Genomic DNA, 21,132 nt, shown 5'->3' on the forward strand with positions numbered 1-21,132 from the left:
GATGTCTCAAAGATTGTGGAACTGATTCATTTTGAAAGCCTACATTGAATGTCCCTGTAAACCTTTTTATAGTAGCAAGCCTAACTCTTCAAACTATTCTAGTAACTTTGACTATGAAGAGGCCTTCACCATCACAACTAAAAGACATGACCTGTTTCAGAACTTCCCCAACATATTCGTTGAGAATCCGGAGAAGATGCAACCATTCATGTGTGCTTGCATATCATCTAATGCAGCTAGTTTTCAATTTTTAGAAGTGTTGTATTAATCATTTCTTTCATGACAACTCATATTACTAAGAACATTTACTGTACAATTTACTGATATCATCAATTTCAAATCTTAAAACAATTCTCGACTGTGAGCCGTCACTGTTTTCTATCATTTTGGCGAGGTCCATTCCATGGATAACAGGTTCTTGACTTTCTTTCTGTGTTTCGAATTCTGTCTAATTGTCTAGTCGTGCAGTTTAAACAAACATTTAGCATGTTATCTACTCCTGAAATATTAATCTCCAGCACTGAGTCTGGCTAAAAGAACAATGGTTAGTAGTTCAAGAGACAGTAACATACACTATTGTCAAACATAATTGTCGATGCTTCATGTTGAATGATAGTCAGATACCTCATCAAAAAGAAAGAAAAAAAAAACTCCGTGCAATCATTGTTCTTGTTGATTCATCATATCTGTGTCTGGTTATTTTACTGTTTTTTTTTTTTTCAATTCGTGACTCATCTTGACTTTTTTCGTTTTTCCTGACAAAATATATTTTGATCTTAAGATTTGCCTTGAAAGGATTAATACCTTTTGCCTTGTGATTCTCCCATTACATGACCTTCATCAACTTGGAACAGTTGTATGCTTACAACAAATGACTGATTACCAGCTCAAATGTGTATGTCTGCTCTTTTTGTATTAGCCTGGCATTGTAAAGCCACACGTGTCCTCTCTTCGCGTTACGGAATTCTTTCCAGTCTATTTTTTTTAATATTTTTTTCAGCTCCAGTGATTTTAATAGCTACGCATTTTTCTTTTTCAACATATAGTGGTCATAACTCATATTGTATATACACAATTTTTGGTGGTAAAAATGTAACTAAGCCCTATATGCTTAACTGCAATTGAAAGAATTAACGTATTTCTTTTCATACATTTATGTGTTAACCATGTTTTACATGCGCATGGCTTATTTGAGAATATATCCTATATTAACAGTCATAAATAAATGATTAGCAAAACTAGTTGTAAATGCAAATAAAACTTAGTATTAATTCAAAAAACAATTTAGGATATCGAATAATGATATATTGGAAATTTACGTTTCCAAAATGGCCACCATTCAAGATGGCCACTAAATACTTCAATAGTCCTCAGTTGATATTCTTTGTCATAAGAAATACGAAATCATAACAAAAACATAAAAACGTAAACTAACAAAAATTACCAGCAAAACAAGATCTTCAACTATATAGATAAGATATAGGAAGATGTGGTGTGAGTGCCAATGAGACAACTCTCCATCCAAATAACAATTTAAAAAATGTAAACCATTTAAGGTCAATGTACGGATTTCAACACGGAGCCTTAGATCACACCGAACAACAAGATATAAAGGGCCCCAAAATAACTAGTGTATAACCATTCAAACAGGAAAACGAACGGTCTAATCTATATACAATTAAAAAAAAAACGAGAAACAAGAACCACGTATAAATTGCATAAACAAACTTTTTTCCTAGCTGAAATAGTCGACATCTAATTGAAGTTATTGCCCTTGAATAACGATTTTCGTATTTTTTTTTTTTTTTTTTATTTTTTCCTATTATCTTGAAAATCAATTTCAAATAGCAAAAATGATCAACGAGTCAAGAATTATAAATTAGTATGACCAAAGTCTTTTCCTCCTTAGGCAGCAACCATTTGATTTTCGGGGGGGGGGGGGGGGGACAATCTATTTTTCAGTTGTCGACAAGTACAAAACAATTTTTAAAACTACATACCCCAATGATGATTGTGGTAAAATTTTGTTCCGATTCAGGGGCGGATCAAGCCATTTTAAAAAGGATAAAAGGGGGGGGGGGTTCCAACCATATGTCTCTATTTAAATGCATTGATCGGCCAAAAAAAAAGGGGGGTTCCAACCCCCGGAACCCTCTCCCTGGATCCGCCACTTCGATTGGCTCCATTGTATAAGGAGAATGTTTTGTATACCAAAGAGGAACCAGAACTAAAAGTGATGAGAAAAATTTCCCTGACCAGGTCAGCTAGAAAATTAACACCACAACAAAGAAACCAAACAAAAGGCAAAGCAAATCCCTTTCAAAATGCAATAAGTGAGCAAAAGTACATCAGTTTAATATGCAGTTCTAGCTCTGTTATCAACAATGCATACATTGTATAAATACAAGTCAACCAAAACATCATTGAATCAAGACAGAAAGTTTTACTTCCTTATATAAACTTGTAACAAAACCATAAGAAATATAGACGTATCTAGACCGCAGTCCACATTCATCTCTTTGTGAAGTAAGCCTTCTTTCAATAAACTGTTGACATATGTCTCCTGTTATGTTATATTGATGGTATAATGCAAATGTTGCAATTAAAATATTTAATTTAATATATAAACATGAAGGTTGAGGGCAAATAACACATAACCTCCATGGAAATGAGATGTACCAATGCATATAAGTTTAAAACATCATACAAAATACCATTGACTGATCATAAGTGGTTCTTATTAAACTAAGCTAGACGAACCATGATGAAGGGGGGGGGGCATATATTCTACTGGGTACATGGAAATGAAATTGCAAATGCAAATACAACTGCCTACCAATTAAAATTGACTTAACATTAGTTGTTCATCTTAAACTGATCTATTCACAAATTTTAACATGTGATTAATGGAAAATATTCAGTCAGTGAACCATGACTGAGGGGTCCAACAATCTCCATGGGAATGAGATGTGCTAATACATCTTCATACCAAAGATTATTGACCTACATTAATAATTTTCTTTAAACTGGTCATATCACAAACTTATACATGTAAACTAAGCTAAAGTTTTAAAGATATGAGACCATGACTGAAGGGGCTGGGGAAATAATCTCCATGGAGATGAAATGTGCCAATGCTTATACATCTGCATACTAAATATAGCAGAGCTACTTGACCTAACAAGATGGTCCTTTTAAACTGACCTAATCACACAAACTCACATAAACATGTAAACAAAGCAAAATCAATAGACCATGATGGGACAAGGTCAAATGATCTATATGGAAATTAGATGTGTTAATGCTTATACAACTGCATACCAAATATAATTGATCTGCAACAAGTGAATCCTCATAAACTTGACCAAGACCTTGACATTGACTTAACTTAAAATCATATATTGTTGTCGCCACAGACACTGCTGTTGGAAACAGCACATATAAGTCTCGCTTTTATGACACCTTTGATGCATGAAAATATAACTGATAGGATCCACCTTTGTTCTGAAAAACCTAAGCTTGACCTTTATTTATATTAAAACACAAAGGAGGATATGTCAGCTGGGTATAAATAAATAATACTATTAAAATCTCAAGTCAATCTTTTCTCATATTTATAAATCATACAAAATACATACAAAACAGATATAATGTTTACTGCATACAACTAAAGACTGGATTTTATAGTTTAACAAAAGTAATAACAGTAGAATAAAACTGAGATTTAATAAATAATAACAAACTAGAGGCTCTAAAGAGCCTGTGTCGCTCACCTTGGTCTATGTGCATATTAAACAAAGGACACAAATGGATTCATGACAAAATTGTATTTTGGTGATGGTGATGTGTTTGAAGTTCTTACTTTACTGAACATTCTTGCTTCTTACAATTATATCTATAATGAACTTTGCCCATTAGTAACAGAGAAAAATATTTGGTAAAAATTTACATAAATTTACCAAATTAATGAAAATTGTTAAAAATTGACTATAAAGGGCAATAACTCCTTAAGGGGTCAATTGACCATTTAGGTCATGTGGACTTATTTGTAGATCTTACTTTGATGAACATTATCGCTGTTTACAGTTTATCGCTATCTATAATAGTATTCAAGATGATAACCAAAAACAGCAAAATTTCTTTAAAAATTACCAATTGGAGGGCAGCAACCCAACAACCGGTTGTCCAATTCATTTGAATATTTCAGGGCAGATATATATTGACTTGATTAACAATTTAACTCCTTGTCAGATTTCCTCTAAATGATTTGGGTTTCAGAGTTATAAGCAAAAAACTACATGTTACCCCTGTTCTATTTTTAGCCGTGGTGGCCATCTTGGTTGGATGGCCAGGTCATCGGACACATTTTTCAAACAAGGTACCTGAAAGATGATTGTGGCCAAGTTTGAATTAATTTGGCCCAGTAGTTTCAGAGGAGAAGATTTTTGTAAAAGATAACTAAGATTTACGAAAAATGGTTAAAAATTGACTATAAAGGGCAATAACTCCTAAAGGGGTCAACTGACCATTTCGGTCATGTTGACTTATTTGTAAATCTTACTTTGATGAACATTATTGCTGTTTACAGTTTATCTCTATCTATAATAATATTCAAGATAATAACCAAAAACAGCAAAATTTCCTCAAAATTACCAATTCAGGGGCAGCAACCCAACAACAGGTTGACCAATTCATCTGAAAATTTCAGGGCAGATAGATCTTGACCTGATAAACATTTTTACTCATGTCAGATTTCCTCTAAATGTTTTGGTTTTTGAGTTATAAGCCAAAAACTGCATTTTACCCCTATGTTCTATTTTTAGCCGTGGCGGCCATCTTGGTTGGTTGACCGGGTCACGCCACACATTTTTAAAACTAGATACCTCAAAGATGATTGTGGCCAAGTTTGGATTAATTTGGCCCAGTAGTTTCAGAGGAGAAGATTTTTGTAAAAGATTACTTATATTTATGAAAAATGGTTAAAAATTGACTATAAAGGGCAATAACTCCTAAAGGGGTCAACTGACCATTTCGGTCATGTTGACTTATTTGTAAATCTAACTTTGCCGAACATTATTGCTGTTTACAATTTATCTCTATCTATAATAATATTCAAGATAATAACCAAAAACAGCAAAATTTCCTCAAAATGACCAATTCAGGGGCAGCAACCCAACAACGGGTTGACCGATTCATCTGAAAATTTCAGGGCAGATAGATCTTGACCTGATAAACATATTTACCCCATGTCAGATTTCCTCTAAATGCTTTGGTTTTTGAGTTATAAGCCAAAAACTGCATTTTACTCCTATGTTCTATTTTTAGCCGTGGCGGCCATCTTGGTTGGTTGACCGGGTCACGCCACACATTTTTTAAACTAGATACCCCAATGATGATTGTGGCCAAGTTTGGTTCAATTTGGCGCAGTAGTTTCAGAGGAGAAGATTTTTGTAAAAGTTAACGACGCCGGACGACGGACGACGGACGACAGACGACGGACGCCGGACGCAAAGTGATGGGAAAAGCTCACTTGGCCCTTCGGGCCAGGTGAGCTAAAAATATAAAATACCTAATTCCATTATTTCTACATCACATTCTTGTATATAATTTTCCTTGATTATAGGATATCTGATAAATCATAAAAATGCTGAGCCAAGAAAAATGAATATCTGATATTTTGGTAAAGGCTATCAGTATCTTTATGACTGTTAAGACTTATCAACATACTTAGTATTCTAGACAATCATTGGATATTGCTCTAATAGCAATTCTAATCATTTAATTTAAATAATTATACTAAGCAAAGGTAACTTATTATGATATTCAAATCAAATAATAACAGTTGAATTTCAGCATATCCAATCCTCGGTGTTTTGAAATCCATCATTTCATGCAGTTTTCCTAGTCCTAGAGGTATAAAAGATTAAAAGAATAAGTCAAACAAACCTTAATATTTGTAAGATAAAAACTGATATTCAAAATCTCATACAATTTATTACTGGTAATTCAAATGTTAAGATCAAAAGATAGGCGATCTGTTAAAAGAATGTACTATGTAGGTGATTTGTAAATGATAGTTATACAATCAAAAACCAAACGTCAGCACAATATCTTCTAAAAAGTACTGACATAGATAAGAAATACATTATTTTCCTTAAATTATTTAAATTGAATGGCAATCATAATAAGGTAAATCAAAATTCAAATAATTTAAAATAGAATTCTTGTTAACTTTGCTGATACTCATAACAAAATCTATAAACTAATCTTAGCTATATATCTTAACAGAAAGCCATAAAAACATGGTTTTACCAGTTTTATGTTTTATTATGTTCTATTTTCAGTAACAGCAGCCATGTTTTAGATGAATCAGATGGGAAACACATGCTAAACTCTGAAAGTACACAATCTTAAGATGATTATGAATAAGTTGGCTTAAAGGGACTCTGGATTCAGACGAAAATTTTTTAAAAGTTTAAATACTGAGTTTCATACTTTGATAGACAACAGTTGCCAAAATAGCTAACGCTGCCCTTTTTGGATAAGGTTAGCAAAACCCCAGTTTCAACTTTTCTATGAAAAAGGATCTTAAACAGTGTGAGTTAAAATAATTTTAAACACATTAAGAAGCTTTCAGGGCCACAATGTTGACAAATGGTTAACTGGTAAAAACACACTATGATCATATAATTTGTAGTATGGTCTAAATTGATATAGTTTAGGATGTAAAATATATTATATGAAAACTGAAAAACACAACTAGAAATGGAAGCCATCATTTAATCAACGCTTAGGTTACAATAAACTATTGTGTAACATGGCCACAGCCATTGATATAAAGATTATGTGCAATTTATAAGAAATGAGAGTAAGACTTATTATAATTGGATTTGAAGTGCATCTTACATTTATCATTACAAGATAGCTTGTTGACTACTCCATTGAACAAAGGCAAATCTATTCTCTTAATCAATTACTTTGCCCAATAATATACTAAGAATTTATCTAAAACGTTGACAGTATTGAAAGACAAGGGAGATAACTAACTAAAAAAATATTTCAAGAAAAGCAATGAGAACCTAAATTTGGGATTTAGAATAATATTTGCCAAAAAGTTTTCTTTATTTATAACAAGATTACTTCTTGAAGTCTGTATCTCTAAAACAGATACTATTATAGCCAAGAGAAAAACAATTGTATTTTGTAATCTTCTGAATTTATAAAAATTTAGAATTAAGAATTTAAGTTATCTCCCTTTGCATATCAACATATAATTCACATAGACTATTCTGTGTGCTTGTTAAATACAGGTCAGCAATGATATCTGAGAAACACATCGTATCATTGAAATCTTATGCTATTACACATTTGTAAACAAGCAAATGTAAAGATTTGCATAATTAAAATGCCATGGTAGATAATATATAAATGAGTATATCCTTGCTAAGTCCTTCCTTTTTTCTGTAGATATTTGGAGGTCACATGATCATCCATTTCAAACTGGACATGACTCTCTCTAAAAAAGAAAAAAAAAAGAGTTTTTACAGGTATTTATGAGTTTTAATTGATGTCACAAATTCTTGAAATAGAAGCAAATTAATCAAGGTATCTGCATACAAGATATGAAATATCTGTTGCTTCTACTCTTTCAAATATAAGATATCAAACATGGAGCTAGAGAAGTCACAGCCACCACAACTTAGCACCCCAATTTTTTGTAAGGAAATTACTTACACAGTACTGAACCATGAAATGAGGTCAAGGACAACAGAAAAATGTTGCAGTCCACCACTGCTTGATTACCATTTTGGCACAATCGTCACAGGCAGAACAATAAAACACCAATGCCTGTCATGAAAATGAGACTAAGCACAGGTCAAATTACCTTCAATTACTCAATCCACATCATTGTTTTCTGAGAAAATGGACTTACACTTGAAAACTTTCCCATATCTTAAAGGATTCTATATCTAAAATATATTAAATGATCAGCTAGACACTGCTAGTAGACCAATGCCATAATTAATACTAAAATTTGAGAGTCATGTGTAACAAGTTCCATCAAAATATTAATAACTGTTTTCAGAATTTTATTTTTTACTTGGTTATAAAAAAAATCTTACTTCCAACATCTTTCACAATATAGGTCAAGGTCACAACCATGGCAACGAATGGAAGCATCTTCTGTACACATCACACAATATGGTAACTCATCATCATCTTCAACATCACTATTGTTTTCCTCCACCTAAATAAGAACAGAAAAGATTATGTAATAATTCTAGTAAAGGTGTCTGACAAGCACGGAAGCCCTATAAACACAGACATAAATGATATAACTGTGAGTTGACTCTTTATAATAACAATATGTACCAATATGCAATTGGGTCGAAAACTTGAATTATCTGTAATAGCTGAAGAGCAACACAAAAGCAAGTCACAGTTATATTGGAAAGTGAACATTATGTTTTCTTACATATGTAATTGATGATAACCTAAAGTCAGCAAGGTGAACATATAAATGTTCCTTAAACAGGACACTGATGAGCGATGGATGTGAAAAAGCCTCACAGGATATTGTATGCTCACAGGAAGTTTGATACCAAATTTCAAGCTAAAACAAAAATGTCATACATGGCCATTCATTGTAGGCATAATTCATTAGACATGACATTACATCATACACCATTCTTACATGAAGTCTGAAAGCAAATTTCAGTAAGTCGTGATTTGTTGTTCTTCAGAAAAATTGGACAATAATGCCTTACATATTAATATCATTTGGCTTTCTACATACTATTTTCACAGGGAATATTTTTACACATTTTATGCATTCGCTAAGTATGTAAAAAAAAATCATCACAAAAAAGTTCTTGTGTACTGTTCTATGAAAAAATTTCATTTATATAAATGTTCTGATACTATTTAATTGTTTTATCTTCCATAATTATTCTCATGGTAAAACAATACAGGGATTACACACCCATGTGTTATATCATATTTTACCTGTTGTCTTTTTGGCTCTGTATTCAGTACTTTCTTAGATTTCTTGTCTTTCTTCGATTTTTCTTTACTTTTCTTTGAATCCTTTGAAGATATTCTATTTTTTTCTTCCCTTGAAGAGCTTGTCTCTGAAGTGTTTACCCCATCCTTAGCTGCTGCTTCATCTAATTTGTTTTCTTCTAATATCTGAAAAAAAAAAAAAAAAATTATTCTAGTATGACATGCTTCTTTTGCTTTATGAATAAACCCATGCTCTAAATCCAATATTTTTTTTTTGCACATGCGTATATTGACTACTGCAGAATAACGAATTTTATCAAATTGGCATGCATTTAATATATTTCATTAACTTAAAACACTTCCAAACTCTTAAAAGATGCACATGTTGTTACTTATTCATTTATTATGACTGTAATGTGTTGCATTCTGAAATTGACATATTTGACCTAGTTCATGCTGGCTGTTCAAAAACTCCTCCCTCTGAAAAATCAGTGCCAGCCGTTTGCTTCATGATAAACAAAAAAGGGAGGTTCTTGGAAGCCTACACAATTGCTTTACTCTTATACACATCGGACATAGGAATTACCTTAATTGTCCTAATCAGAATTGAAAAAATTGACGCAAGCTATACTTTATTGTAGTCTTAACATGGGTAGGCATTATATTCGTGTTGTTTTAGCCCTCACTATCGCTCGGGCAAAAACAATTAAAATATACTGCCTACCCATGTTAAAACTATAATAAAGTATAGCTTGCATCAATTATTTCTTAAATTATAAATATAAAAAAGATGTGTTATGTTTGCCAATGAGACAACTCTTCACAAGAGACCAAATGACACAGAAATTAACAACTATACGTCTCTGTACAGCCTTTAATAATGAGAAAAGCCCATACCACATAGTCAGCTATAAAAGGCCCTGAAATGACAAATATTAAACAATTCAAAGTTGAGAAAGTTTCTTTTATATATAACCTTTTGAACTGCTGTCAATTTAAAACTTTAATACTTGAAAGAACATACCCATAATTTTTTTCAGCACTTTTATATCCTGCAAATTATAAATGCATTGTAAAACACATATTTTTAACATAAGCAATCAATTAATTAATGTCTGTACATACTTGTTTAATGAGATTCTTTGTTAGTGTTTCTTCATTCTCATTGTCACTGTCTGATATTTCATCTGCACTCTTTTCATCAGTATCTGTTAAAGAATGAATTCATCTCCTTTATTCACTCTTACTATACAATAAAGTCGGTATATAATTTATTATTGTTTTATATGAATAAAAGGTAGATTATTTTCGAGTCACACATAACAGATAATTTTATAGAAACCAGATGAAAAACATTTTCATCTGAAAGTATGAGCAGACATATCACCCAAATTTTGCCATTTTGACTTCTTTTAAATTATTTAATTGACAGTATACCTACGAAAAAGGTTTTGACATCACTACACTTTCACTTAGCAGTATTCATAGTTTTGACATCACTACACTTTCACTTAGCAGTATTCATAGTTTTGACATCACTACACTTTCACTTAGCAGTATTCATATTCTGCTGATAAAAGATTCTGGAGACCAATTTGGGTTTAGAATTAATTTGAACTTTTGAGCCAAACAGTGAAAGCTTAAAGGCATATCTTCTGAACAAAGAACTGTGGTTTCAGACATGTATTTATGTGCTTGAAACTCAGGTGGTTATTCAAATATGATACTAACATCAGTATAGTAAAAACAATGTCTTCCTTATTGTTAGTCCTTCAGGGCCAAATAATTCATAAACATTAGAGACAAACCTTGATTATGGTCTCGACTACCTCATGAGCTTGTCCTCTCAAATACATTTCATCTCAGAAGTCTAAAATTACGTTTGTGATTTTTTGTGATTGTCCATTATTAAATTTTGTACCTTTATTCACATCCTCTTTCTTTTTATTTTTCACTTCCTGTAGTCTTTTCATGATATCTTTGTCTTTCTGTAGATCTTCTAATGCTTTATGTGCATCAACATCTAACTCTTTTGATGCCTCTGCTATCAACCTCTGCATTTCTTCTAATGGAATCTCATCATTTGTTCGTGTGTCTGTTGTTTGTGTGTTATCTATATTCTTTGTATATGGCACTGTTTCTTGTGAGTCTTCCCTGTTTAGATTGTTACTGGGTTTTTTAGATTCTCCATTACTTGGTTTGTCAGATTCTGTGAAGGAAATTAAAAAAACATTATACCAGTAAGTATAAACATTTTGAGCTATTGCACACTTTTTGTAAATATGAATTTGAAGAGCAAAGGATATGGAAATGCATCCAAAGTATGTGATGCTTACATATATGTTGATACCAAATATCAGTACTCTAATACATAGAGAACAATTTGACTAAAATCTCATAAATGGTTATGCCATTTCAATTGATATTTTATAATGTGTCTTTTTATGTTGTACATGTACTGTTAAACTCAGTTACAGGTTCAGGCAAAGGTTGGCCACTGGTAAAACGTTTAAACTCTCTTCTTTTGTATGCACCTGTCAGGAGCGTGTTGTTCAGTGGTTGTCGTTGCTTGGTGTGGTTCATAAGTGTTTCTCGTTTTTTATATAGATTTGACTGTTGGTTTTCCTGTTTGATTTGTTTCACACTAGTCATTTACTGGCCCTTTATAGCTTGTTTTTTGCTGTGAACCAAGGCTCAGTATTAAAAGTCATACTTTGACCTACAACTATTTACTTTTTACACATTGTGTCTTGGGTGGAGAGTTGTAAGTTATAAAATATATTTTACATCATTATTCAAGACATACATGTATATCATCTTGATGCATTCTTCTTTTATTTCTTATAAGGCTAAACTTATATTATCTATTTATAGTCCAAACTTGTATTATGATTTGTTACAAACACATTAACAAAAGCATTAAACCAGATGCTCCGCAGGGCGCAGCTTTATACGACCGCAGAGGTTGAACCCTGAACATTTGGGCAAAGTATGGACACAACATTCAAGCTGGATTCAGCTCTAAATTTGGATTGTGATTAAATAGTTGACACAGCATAGGTTTCTGACACAGAATGAATGTGGTCTAATGAACTTTAAAAAAAAAATTTCACTATGCTGTTGAATATTAATCCTCTCAAAAAAATGTTTGAAGAAATTTTCTTTTTATTTATGAAATATGAAATGAGAAAAATTGCCCCCCCCCCCTAATTTTGTTTTCACATCCCCCTTTCCCTTATTCCAAAACTGATCTCAATTCAAATTTCTAATGGAGTTTGCAACAATAACTGCTCATTTAAATACATCATAAAATATTAAAATGTAAAAAAAAGTGCTTTTTATCACTGAATGGTAAAGATTGTTTTAATTTATCAGTTGGTAGAAAAGTGAAAATACATTGTATATTGTATAAAACAATGATTTAAGTTGATTCAACTACTATTCTGGACAAAGAAAGATAACTCAAATTTTCAAAGAATATTGAAAATATCTTGCTATAGCACAAATATCTATTCTGGACAAAGAAAGATAACTCCAATTGAAAATTGATTGCTATTTCACATCATTGTGCAATTAGATATTTCTACATACACAGTTAGATTTGGCATATCAAAGAACCCCAATTATTCAATTTTTGATGAAATCAAACAAATTTTATTTTGGACCCCGATTTGGACCAACTTGAAAACTGGGCCAATAATCAAAAATCTAAGTACATTTTTAGATTCAGCATATCAAAGAACCCCAATGATTCAATTTTTGTTAAAATCAAACTAAGTTTGATTTTGGACCCTTTGGACCTTAATGTAGACCAATTTGAAAACGGGACCAAAAATTTAGAATCTACATACACAGTTAGATTTGGCATATCAAAGAACCCCAATTATTCAATTTTTGATGAAATCAAACAAATTTTATTTTGGACCCCGATTTGGACCAACTTGAAAACTGGGCCAATAATCAAAAATCTAAGTACATTTTTAGATTCAGCATATCAAAGAACCCCAATTATTCAATTTTTGATAAAATCAAACAAAGTTCAATTTTGGACCCTTTGGGCCCCTTATTCCTAAACTGTTGGGACCAAACCTCCCAAAATCAAACTCAACCTTCCTTTTATGGTCATAAACCTTGTGTTTAAATTTCATAGATTTCTATTCACTTATACTAAAGTTATGGTGCGAAAACCAAAAATAATGCTTATTTGGGCCCCTTTTTGGCCCCTAATTCCTAAACTGTTGGGACCAAAACGTCCAAAATCAATCCAAACCTTCCTTTTGTGGTCATAAACCTTGTGTTTAAATTTCATTGATTTCTATTTTCTTATACTAAAGTTATTGTACGAAAACCAAGAATAATGCTTATTTTGGCCCTTTTTTGGCCCCTAATTCCTAAACTGTTGGAACCAAAACTCCCAAAATCAATCCCAACCTTCCTTTTGTGGTCATAAACCTTGTGTCAAAATTTCATAGATTTCAATTTACAAACTAAAGTTATAGTGCAAACAAAGTTTAATTTTGGACCCTTTGAGCCCCTTATTCTGTTTGGACCAAAACTCCCATATCAATACCAACCTTCCTTTTATGGTCATAAACCTTGTGTTTAAATTTCATAGATTTCTATTTACTTATACTAACGTTATGGTGCGAAAACCAAGAAAAATGCTTATTTGGGCCCTTTTTGGCCCCTAATTCCTAAAATGTTGGGACCAAAACTCCTAAAATCAATCCCAACCTTCCTTTTGTGGTCATAAACCTTGTGTTAAAATTTCATAGATTTCTGTTCACTTTTACTAAAGTTAGAGTGCGAAAACTAAAAGTATTCGAACGACGACGACGCAGACGACGACACCAACGTGATACAATATACGACGAAAAATTTAAATTTTTGCGGTCGTATAAAAACATAAGTATTCTCTATACCTGGATTTCCTTTCAGACCAGCTAGTCTATTTTCAATGTCCTTTACAGGGTCAGGTCTATGTGAATCTATTTCTATTTCCTCTCCAATTTCATCCAATAAGTCATTAATTTGATCCTGTTGTGTTCTTCTGTCTGGAGCATGGTATGCCTAAAGAAAAGGAAAATTAGGTTGTTTTTTGAAGATGACAAAGCCAGATGTATTATATGATACGTCATGATTATCTCCTCTTTCTCAAAAATTGTTTTGTTTTTGAAATAGTGTGAAAGTTAATTAAAATGTATAAAAGAACATACTATTATTCAATATATATTTATTTAATTGCCCTGAATACATGCTTTGTTTTTGGTTGCTGTCTGTTCTGTATATGGTATGGGTTTTGCTCATTGTTGAAAGTTGTTAAGTGCTATATTGTTGTTAGCAGCCTTTTCCTTTGGTCTCTGGTGAATAATGGTACATTACACCGCTTGTCCTTATTTTTATAAGTCCGTGATACAACTATGGTATGTTTTTTTTATAAGTCGCTGATACAACTACGGTATGCTTTTTTTATAAGTCGCTGATACAACTACGGTATGCTTTTTCCATGTTCTGATTTCATCATTACTAATTACATGAATAAGTTACGGTAGGTAACAAAAATAATGCATTTTCTCCTGAATGGCATGCATTTTATCATTGTTTTAATAACTTTCTGCATGTAATGACAGTATCCTCTGTTTCGACTGTGGTAAATTAAGTGAACATAATAGAGACCACTGTAATAAGGTCTATCTACTTTAAAATCATCGTACTGGTTTCTTAGATACTGCTGCTGTGGCTGCATTTTCTCCTTTTAACTTTGAAAGTCTTTCTTCTATATTTTTTTGTGATGGACTGTTTTTTTCTGAAATAAAGATTTTTATTTTAAATAGATGAGTTAATTACATTAAAGAAGGGCCATTATCTATTTGTTTGAAACTTGCAATCATTTAAATAAAGCAATATTTGTCCTATCAGCATAAAACTAATGCATGTTTCTAAATTTAACAATTTTTATAATTGTGCGTTAGGGTTTGCAATTCAATTAAATAATTTCAACATATATTATTTGAACTTTATTAACATTTCTGCAAAAATGTTTCTCTTAAGAGTTATTTTAAAAACTGTTTTATACCTTTTTGTATTCTATCTTCCTTTAACTTATCTAATCTTTCTTGTATTTCCCTCTCAGGTTTTGCAAGGTGTTTATATTCTGGTTTGCCAGCTGGTTTTGTATGATGTGGCTTACTACCATGACTGCCACCACCCTTTTCTCTCTCTTCTAATGCTGCCACACGCCTAATCAGAAATCAATATAAAATCTTGATAGATGAATTGAATTATATTGAAAACTCACCACACTATTCTCTCTCACTCTCTGCCCCTTTCTATCTCTCTCTCTCTCTCTCTCTCCGGTGTTCAAATTAAACTGCTTTACTCTTTATCTTATATTTGTATATATTAAAAAAAAAAAGTTTCTAATAGAAAGATGTATTGATAAGATAATATCTAGATTTATATATTATATATTGCTATTATATTTGTGTATATTATGTTGCAAATTGGAAGTTATAAATAATAAAAATTTTAAAAAAATATAAAATCTTGAATAGTCTGCTCTTGAATATAACAATATATAAATATTTGTACACTGTATGATGAACTACAGATTTTAACCAAGGCAAAATTTGAAAATTGTTCTGTTTATTACCAATCCTCTTACAAAAACCTCAATACAAAATACTTGATATTTTGATGGAAAGTACACTGTAATCTGCCTAATCCGACACTTGAGTATTCAATACTCCCCCAGTGTGTTGAATTACACAGGTTACACTGTATAAGTAAATAATTATCTTTTATTTTTTTTTTTTTATTGAAGGCTTAAAACTACGAATTATAAGGTTTTAAATTCATTAAAGGATTTACTGGTATATATCAACAACACTCCAAAATAATGAAAATTAACAGTTATCTCCCCTTAACTAAAATTGATTTTTTAACTTTTGATGAATACTGGAATATGTAGTATTGAGAATTGTTAAAAATTACAGAACAAGACGCTTCAAAAGAATTCTTAAATTCTCCAGTTGACACAAAAAAACATTAAATAACTCTGAAGCCTCATAGAAATGTTTTAGGGCTATTCCAGAAAAAAATGTATGGGGGGGTTGGAAGGCAGTTTTTGTCAGCACCTGCCACCCAGACAATTGTAATTTAGAATTATAGTGCATTATAGTGTGAAAAGTTGCTCTGATACCCATCACCCATGTATTATTTATACAATGTGCCTTCCAACCCCCCCATACATTTTTTTCTGGAATAGCCCTTACATATATTGAAATGATGATTAAAATATTATATATTTTTTGTATGAAAGTGTTTAAAAGATTGAAGATTATCAAAATTATATACCGTCACCAGTATATTACTCAGTTACTAAAACTCACTTTTTGTATGCCTCAGGAGGAGAATATCTTCCAGAATCATCCTGAGGTTTTATTTTTCTACAAAAAAATAAGAATTTTTTCAAAAATTGTGTCAACAATACTCTTTTCTTCCTATTGTGAAAATAGAGTAATTCTGTTTTACGCATATCTTGAGAAAAGAGTGACAAAAAATTTAGTTTCATTTAATATATTTAAAAAAAAGAGTATAAAACAGAAAGGACATGTCAGACAGATATGAAAAGTAGTCAAAGGTTACAACTCATCATGGTCAAGCTTTTGACCAATCGGAAGTCATTCTGTTCAGTAGGACCTGAGAAAAGTGTGACGGAAATATTTGTTGTGCAGACGAAAACAAAGGATGGAGGGATGAACAGATAGATCAGGTAAATGCAATATACTATATAGCACAAACTGGTAGAGTGACAGTATAATTGTTTTAGATCTATTGCATGTGTTTCTATAAGGACATAACTTTTAGGAAAGCAATACCTCAGTATAGAATTTTGACAGATTGATAATTATTTAAATATACATGGTATAGAATGTTACAAGTGAAATAAAAACCAATATTTTTTTTAATTTCTGTAAAAATCAAAATATAACAAAAGCATGTGTCAATAGGACACAATGTCTCATTGACAGTTAGACACTATTGCACTTCCATGTTTTTGTGAACTTCAAATTCTGATCATGAGTCATCCCTAGTTTAGTAAATATCTTGAAATGTTCAGACCTTAACAAGCATCTATAACACTAAAATAACGAGGTCCAATTTGCCAGCTGTCATCACGTGAAAAACGATGAATCAAAGAATTCAACTTTTTATATAACTAATATAGTACAATAGTGTTGATTAAAAATTACACCAGTCAAAGCCCATTTGTTTTCTACGTTATTAATATTGCTAATAATTAAGAAGTTCGTATCGAGTCCGACACCGATACCAATAGTATATTCACCTGTTACCTATTACCTTATCTGTACGTTCCGCATCTGACAGGCGCACCACCAAACGGTGTATTTAGAATTTTGCTGTATACTGTTGAGTAAAAAATACTCTATTCCAGGCCCTTTTGTTTTTCCAAATTATTAATATTACCAATAATTGATAGGTTCCAGGTCGACGGGTTCAAACAGAAAGATTTTGAAAGCAGAGAAAACTGTGCATCTTATAATCGGCATGACTTTATCAGATGACAATATCAATACTAAAATAAGGCATGAGCATAGTTATATACTTTAATTCAGTCACGGACCCGCGATATCACAGGTGTGTTCTAGTATGCACTAAATTTCCAGTTCCCATTCATGTGACTACAACTTTAAATATGGTTGACTTTTAATACTTTAAAAGTTACCACATATTTCACTTTGTACTAACTACATGTACTACCTTAACAAAACTAAAATTACATGAAAGAAGCACAAACCCTGTTAAGATGTTGAAACACTTATTGCACACATGGTGTTTTTCATTCTTCAGTTTGGGGACAGCTATCTTCTTGTTTAGACAGGAATTACAGAAGGCAAATCCACAATTTTTACAGCCATGCTGAAATTTAAACAATGTGAAAACTGTTTTACTGGCAATAACTTAAAGATATTAAACTATTCTCATATATGTTATATATAAAACTATTTTCATATATGTTATATATTATACTTTTTTCATATATGTTATTGCGCTTCATAAATTGCTTTGAACCTGTTAAATCATTTAAACCCTCAGCATGTTATGCACCTGTCCTAAGTCAGGAGCCTGTTATTCAGTGGTTGTTGTTTGTTATTGTGGTTCATAGGTGTTTTTTTTCTTCTTTTTTTTTTGTATTTACTTTAGATTATAACATTGTTTTGATTTGTTTTACACTAGTCATTTTGGGGCCTTTATAGCTTGCAGTTTTCAGGATGAACCTAGGCTCTGTGGTGAAGGCCATGCTATGACATATAATAACTTTTATACATCATATTCATATTTATCATATTGATCATATGTATCCAATAAAGCTTAGCAATTAGGGACATAATCACACTAAATAGGATATAGTTTCATGAATGTTGATTATCACAAAAATATAAGGACTCAATCAATTTCTCAATATGTTCACTAAACAGAATTTTGGGTGTTGATGCATTACGATATAAACATCTATGTTAAATGTCAATCCTTAATGTAATTGTTGTCATATCTGTCCTATGTAATTCTCACCCTATTTTGAGAAATATTGTGAAAGTGGCATTTAGTGATCTATTGATTTATATGAATTCAATTTTAGTACATTATTTGACTGGGTGTCTATTTGACTTGAACCTGTATTTATGGTAATATATAGATTTGAGGAACACAACTTCTAAATTAAGTAATGAAGTCTATAAATCTCCAGCTTGGCACTCAGGTCTGCTCGGCATGAGAGTATAAAATAGAAATTCAGTTATGCTTGTCATCTCCAACAAGAAAGAGATCTTTGTCTGGACAAAGTGGCAGTGTAAAAAATAAAAAATAAACTGCAAATCGAAAAGTCAAGCAGATTAGAATGAAATATTTTCAATTTTTACCACCAACGGCAACATCAAGTTCCTTTGACAATGATTCGAGAATTAATCTTTTTGCACATCATGTTCATTCACATATTCGATTTCTTCTGATTTTCTATACGATGTTTGAAAGCATGCTTAGTATGAGACTCACAATAAAATGTCATAGCTTAGGGGGAGATCTATCTCCCTTTTTGAAGGTTTTAAAGGTTGGCAGTAATGTATTAAATGAAGCTACATGTATTTTAAATGTCAAATGAATGTATGTGTTTTCTGTTATACCTCTTTTTTAAATAAACTGAAAGTTGTTCCACATCCATAACACGACATTCCGAGTTTCTGTGTGTTTTGCTCAATGGGGTTTGTATTTAATCTACATGACAGTCATATCATATTCGCAAAACAGAAAAACAAAAAGCCAATAATAATCACATGAAATTTCGTCAAATAATAACAGAAGGGCGACAACTCTATCATGAACTCTAAAATTAGATTGTATACCGGTACAGCAAGCAATTAGTTCCGACAACACAAAAAGACTACGTTTGGCCATATATTGAGATACAAATGTATATACAAATCCTTGGTATGGCGGCCACAATACTCAGACTGCATGATATTGTTTCTGAAAATACCCTAAATTTGGTCAAAATGTTGAAATATATATGAAGTTTCCCCCTCAAAAGAATTCTGAATAAAAGACAAATAATACAAATTCACTGCACTATATGTCTCTGTTAAAAGTATTTATCAGGGGCTCTTTTTTAATCAATACATTTGTGCAGAATTTGTATTGATTAAACATAAAAAAAAAACCAACACACATTTACATGTGGGATTTCTAGCCTGTTGAATTTTTCTAACAAATATGAGAAGATAGCTCTAATATAGTGCCCCCAGAGAAGAAACCGCAAAACTAGGGTCAGGGCGTAAACAAAATATTGTCCTATGAATCATTGTACCACAAGACAATATTTCATAACTACGTATCATGAAAAATTGTCCGCGTCTATGGAAAAATGTCAAGAGAAGGACAAATTTTCATAGTGAAATTTTGTCTGTAAAGACAAGGATTAGTATAGTATACCTGAGACTACTATAACACAGAGATTTGTGTTATATAGTAGTCTCAGACTATACAATTCCTTGATACATAGACAATATTTCACAGATGAATACTATGGAATTTTGTCTTGTTAAAGGGAGGTTATTTTTTGTGTGAATTGAGACAATATTTCACAGATAAATATTATGAAATTGTGTCCTATTAAAGGGAGGTTATAATTTGGTTATATTTTGTGAGTATTGAGACAATTTTTCATAGACAGATTGTCATGGAACTTTGTCTCATGAAGGGGAGGTAATCAACATATATTCATGTAAGAGAAGGTATATAGGATTTTTATTTTTTTTGCAACACGTGCCTGTGTATATATTTACAAAACAAACGATCGACAGTACTTTACTTATATTTGTACAGTATAATGTTATAAATTTGACATATATTAGACAATTCTTTAATTTATAATTAACAATTTGTAATGTACATGTATCTATGCAAATTTGAAACTCACTATTTGTAATCGAATACAAAATCCTAACTATACAAACAATTTCAATTATAAATCTTAAAATTTGCATGCTGCATGCTTGTATACTATTTCTAATTGTGTAATAATTAGATTAAAAAATATTTTCAAAGTCAGTATTTTATAGTGAAGTACGTATTGTCATGAACAGAATTTCATAGTGAAATATTGTCCAGAAGGAGGTGACAAAATTTCATGGACAAGGACAATATTTCATTATGAAATACTGTCAGTGGACAATATTTTATATGAAATTGTGTCCGACAGACAATATTTCATGGGGGACAATATTTTTATGTTACATACATTTTTGTTATTTTACGTGAAAAGTCTTACAATGCATGAAATTCCTCTCTCAAAATTTGTACATTTCATAAAAGATCTAGACCTTTTGCTTTCTGCTATTTTTACCGATCCAAGGCGGCGGAAGACACTCGACCAACCTTATTCATACTGTCAAAACATAACGATATTAAATAGACAAGATACATTTCATTACAAAGCCGTATTACTGTCAAGTTATCGTATATTTCGATTTAATGGTTTTTATTGGTATTAAACTGATGTGTTTGCTATTGTTGTTAGTGTCTTGAACTTTCTAAAACTGACACCATCAA

The 21,132-nt window shown here is 31.5% G+C and overlaps 1 protein-coding gene across 1 annotated transcript; it reads right to left on the reverse strand.

Annotated features, from left to right (window-relative positions):
• Positions 1-7,294: 7,294 nt before the first annotated feature.
• Positions 7,295-19,403, reverse strand: LOC143068328 (abscission/NoCut checkpoint regulator-like). The gene is made up of 11 exons (XM_076242277.1): positions 19,209-19,403; positions 17,825-17,946; positions 16,395-16,451; positions 15,080-15,243; positions 14,718-14,809; positions 13,926-14,073; positions 10,925-11,212; positions 10,129-10,211; positions 9,007-9,189; positions 8,124-8,248; positions 7,295-7,516 (listed from the first exon to the last, which is right to left on the reverse strand). The coding sequence occupies exons 1-11, from the start codon at positions 19,254-19,256 to the stop codon at positions 7,444-7,446; spliced, it is 1,383 nt and encodes a 460-aa protein (XP_076098392.1). The 5' UTR covers positions 19,257-19,403; the 3' UTR covers positions 7,295-7,443.
• Between the last annotated feature and the right edge of the window lie 1,729 nt (positions 19,404-21,132).

The sequence above is a fragment of the Mytilus galloprovincialis genome, chromosome 3 (genome assembly GCF_965363235.1).
Source record: "Mytilus galloprovincialis chromosome 3, xbMytGall1.hap1.1, whole genome shotgun sequence".
Lineage (NCBI taxonomy): Eukaryota > Metazoa > Mollusca > Bivalvia > Mytilida > Mytilidae > Mytilus > Mytilus galloprovincialis.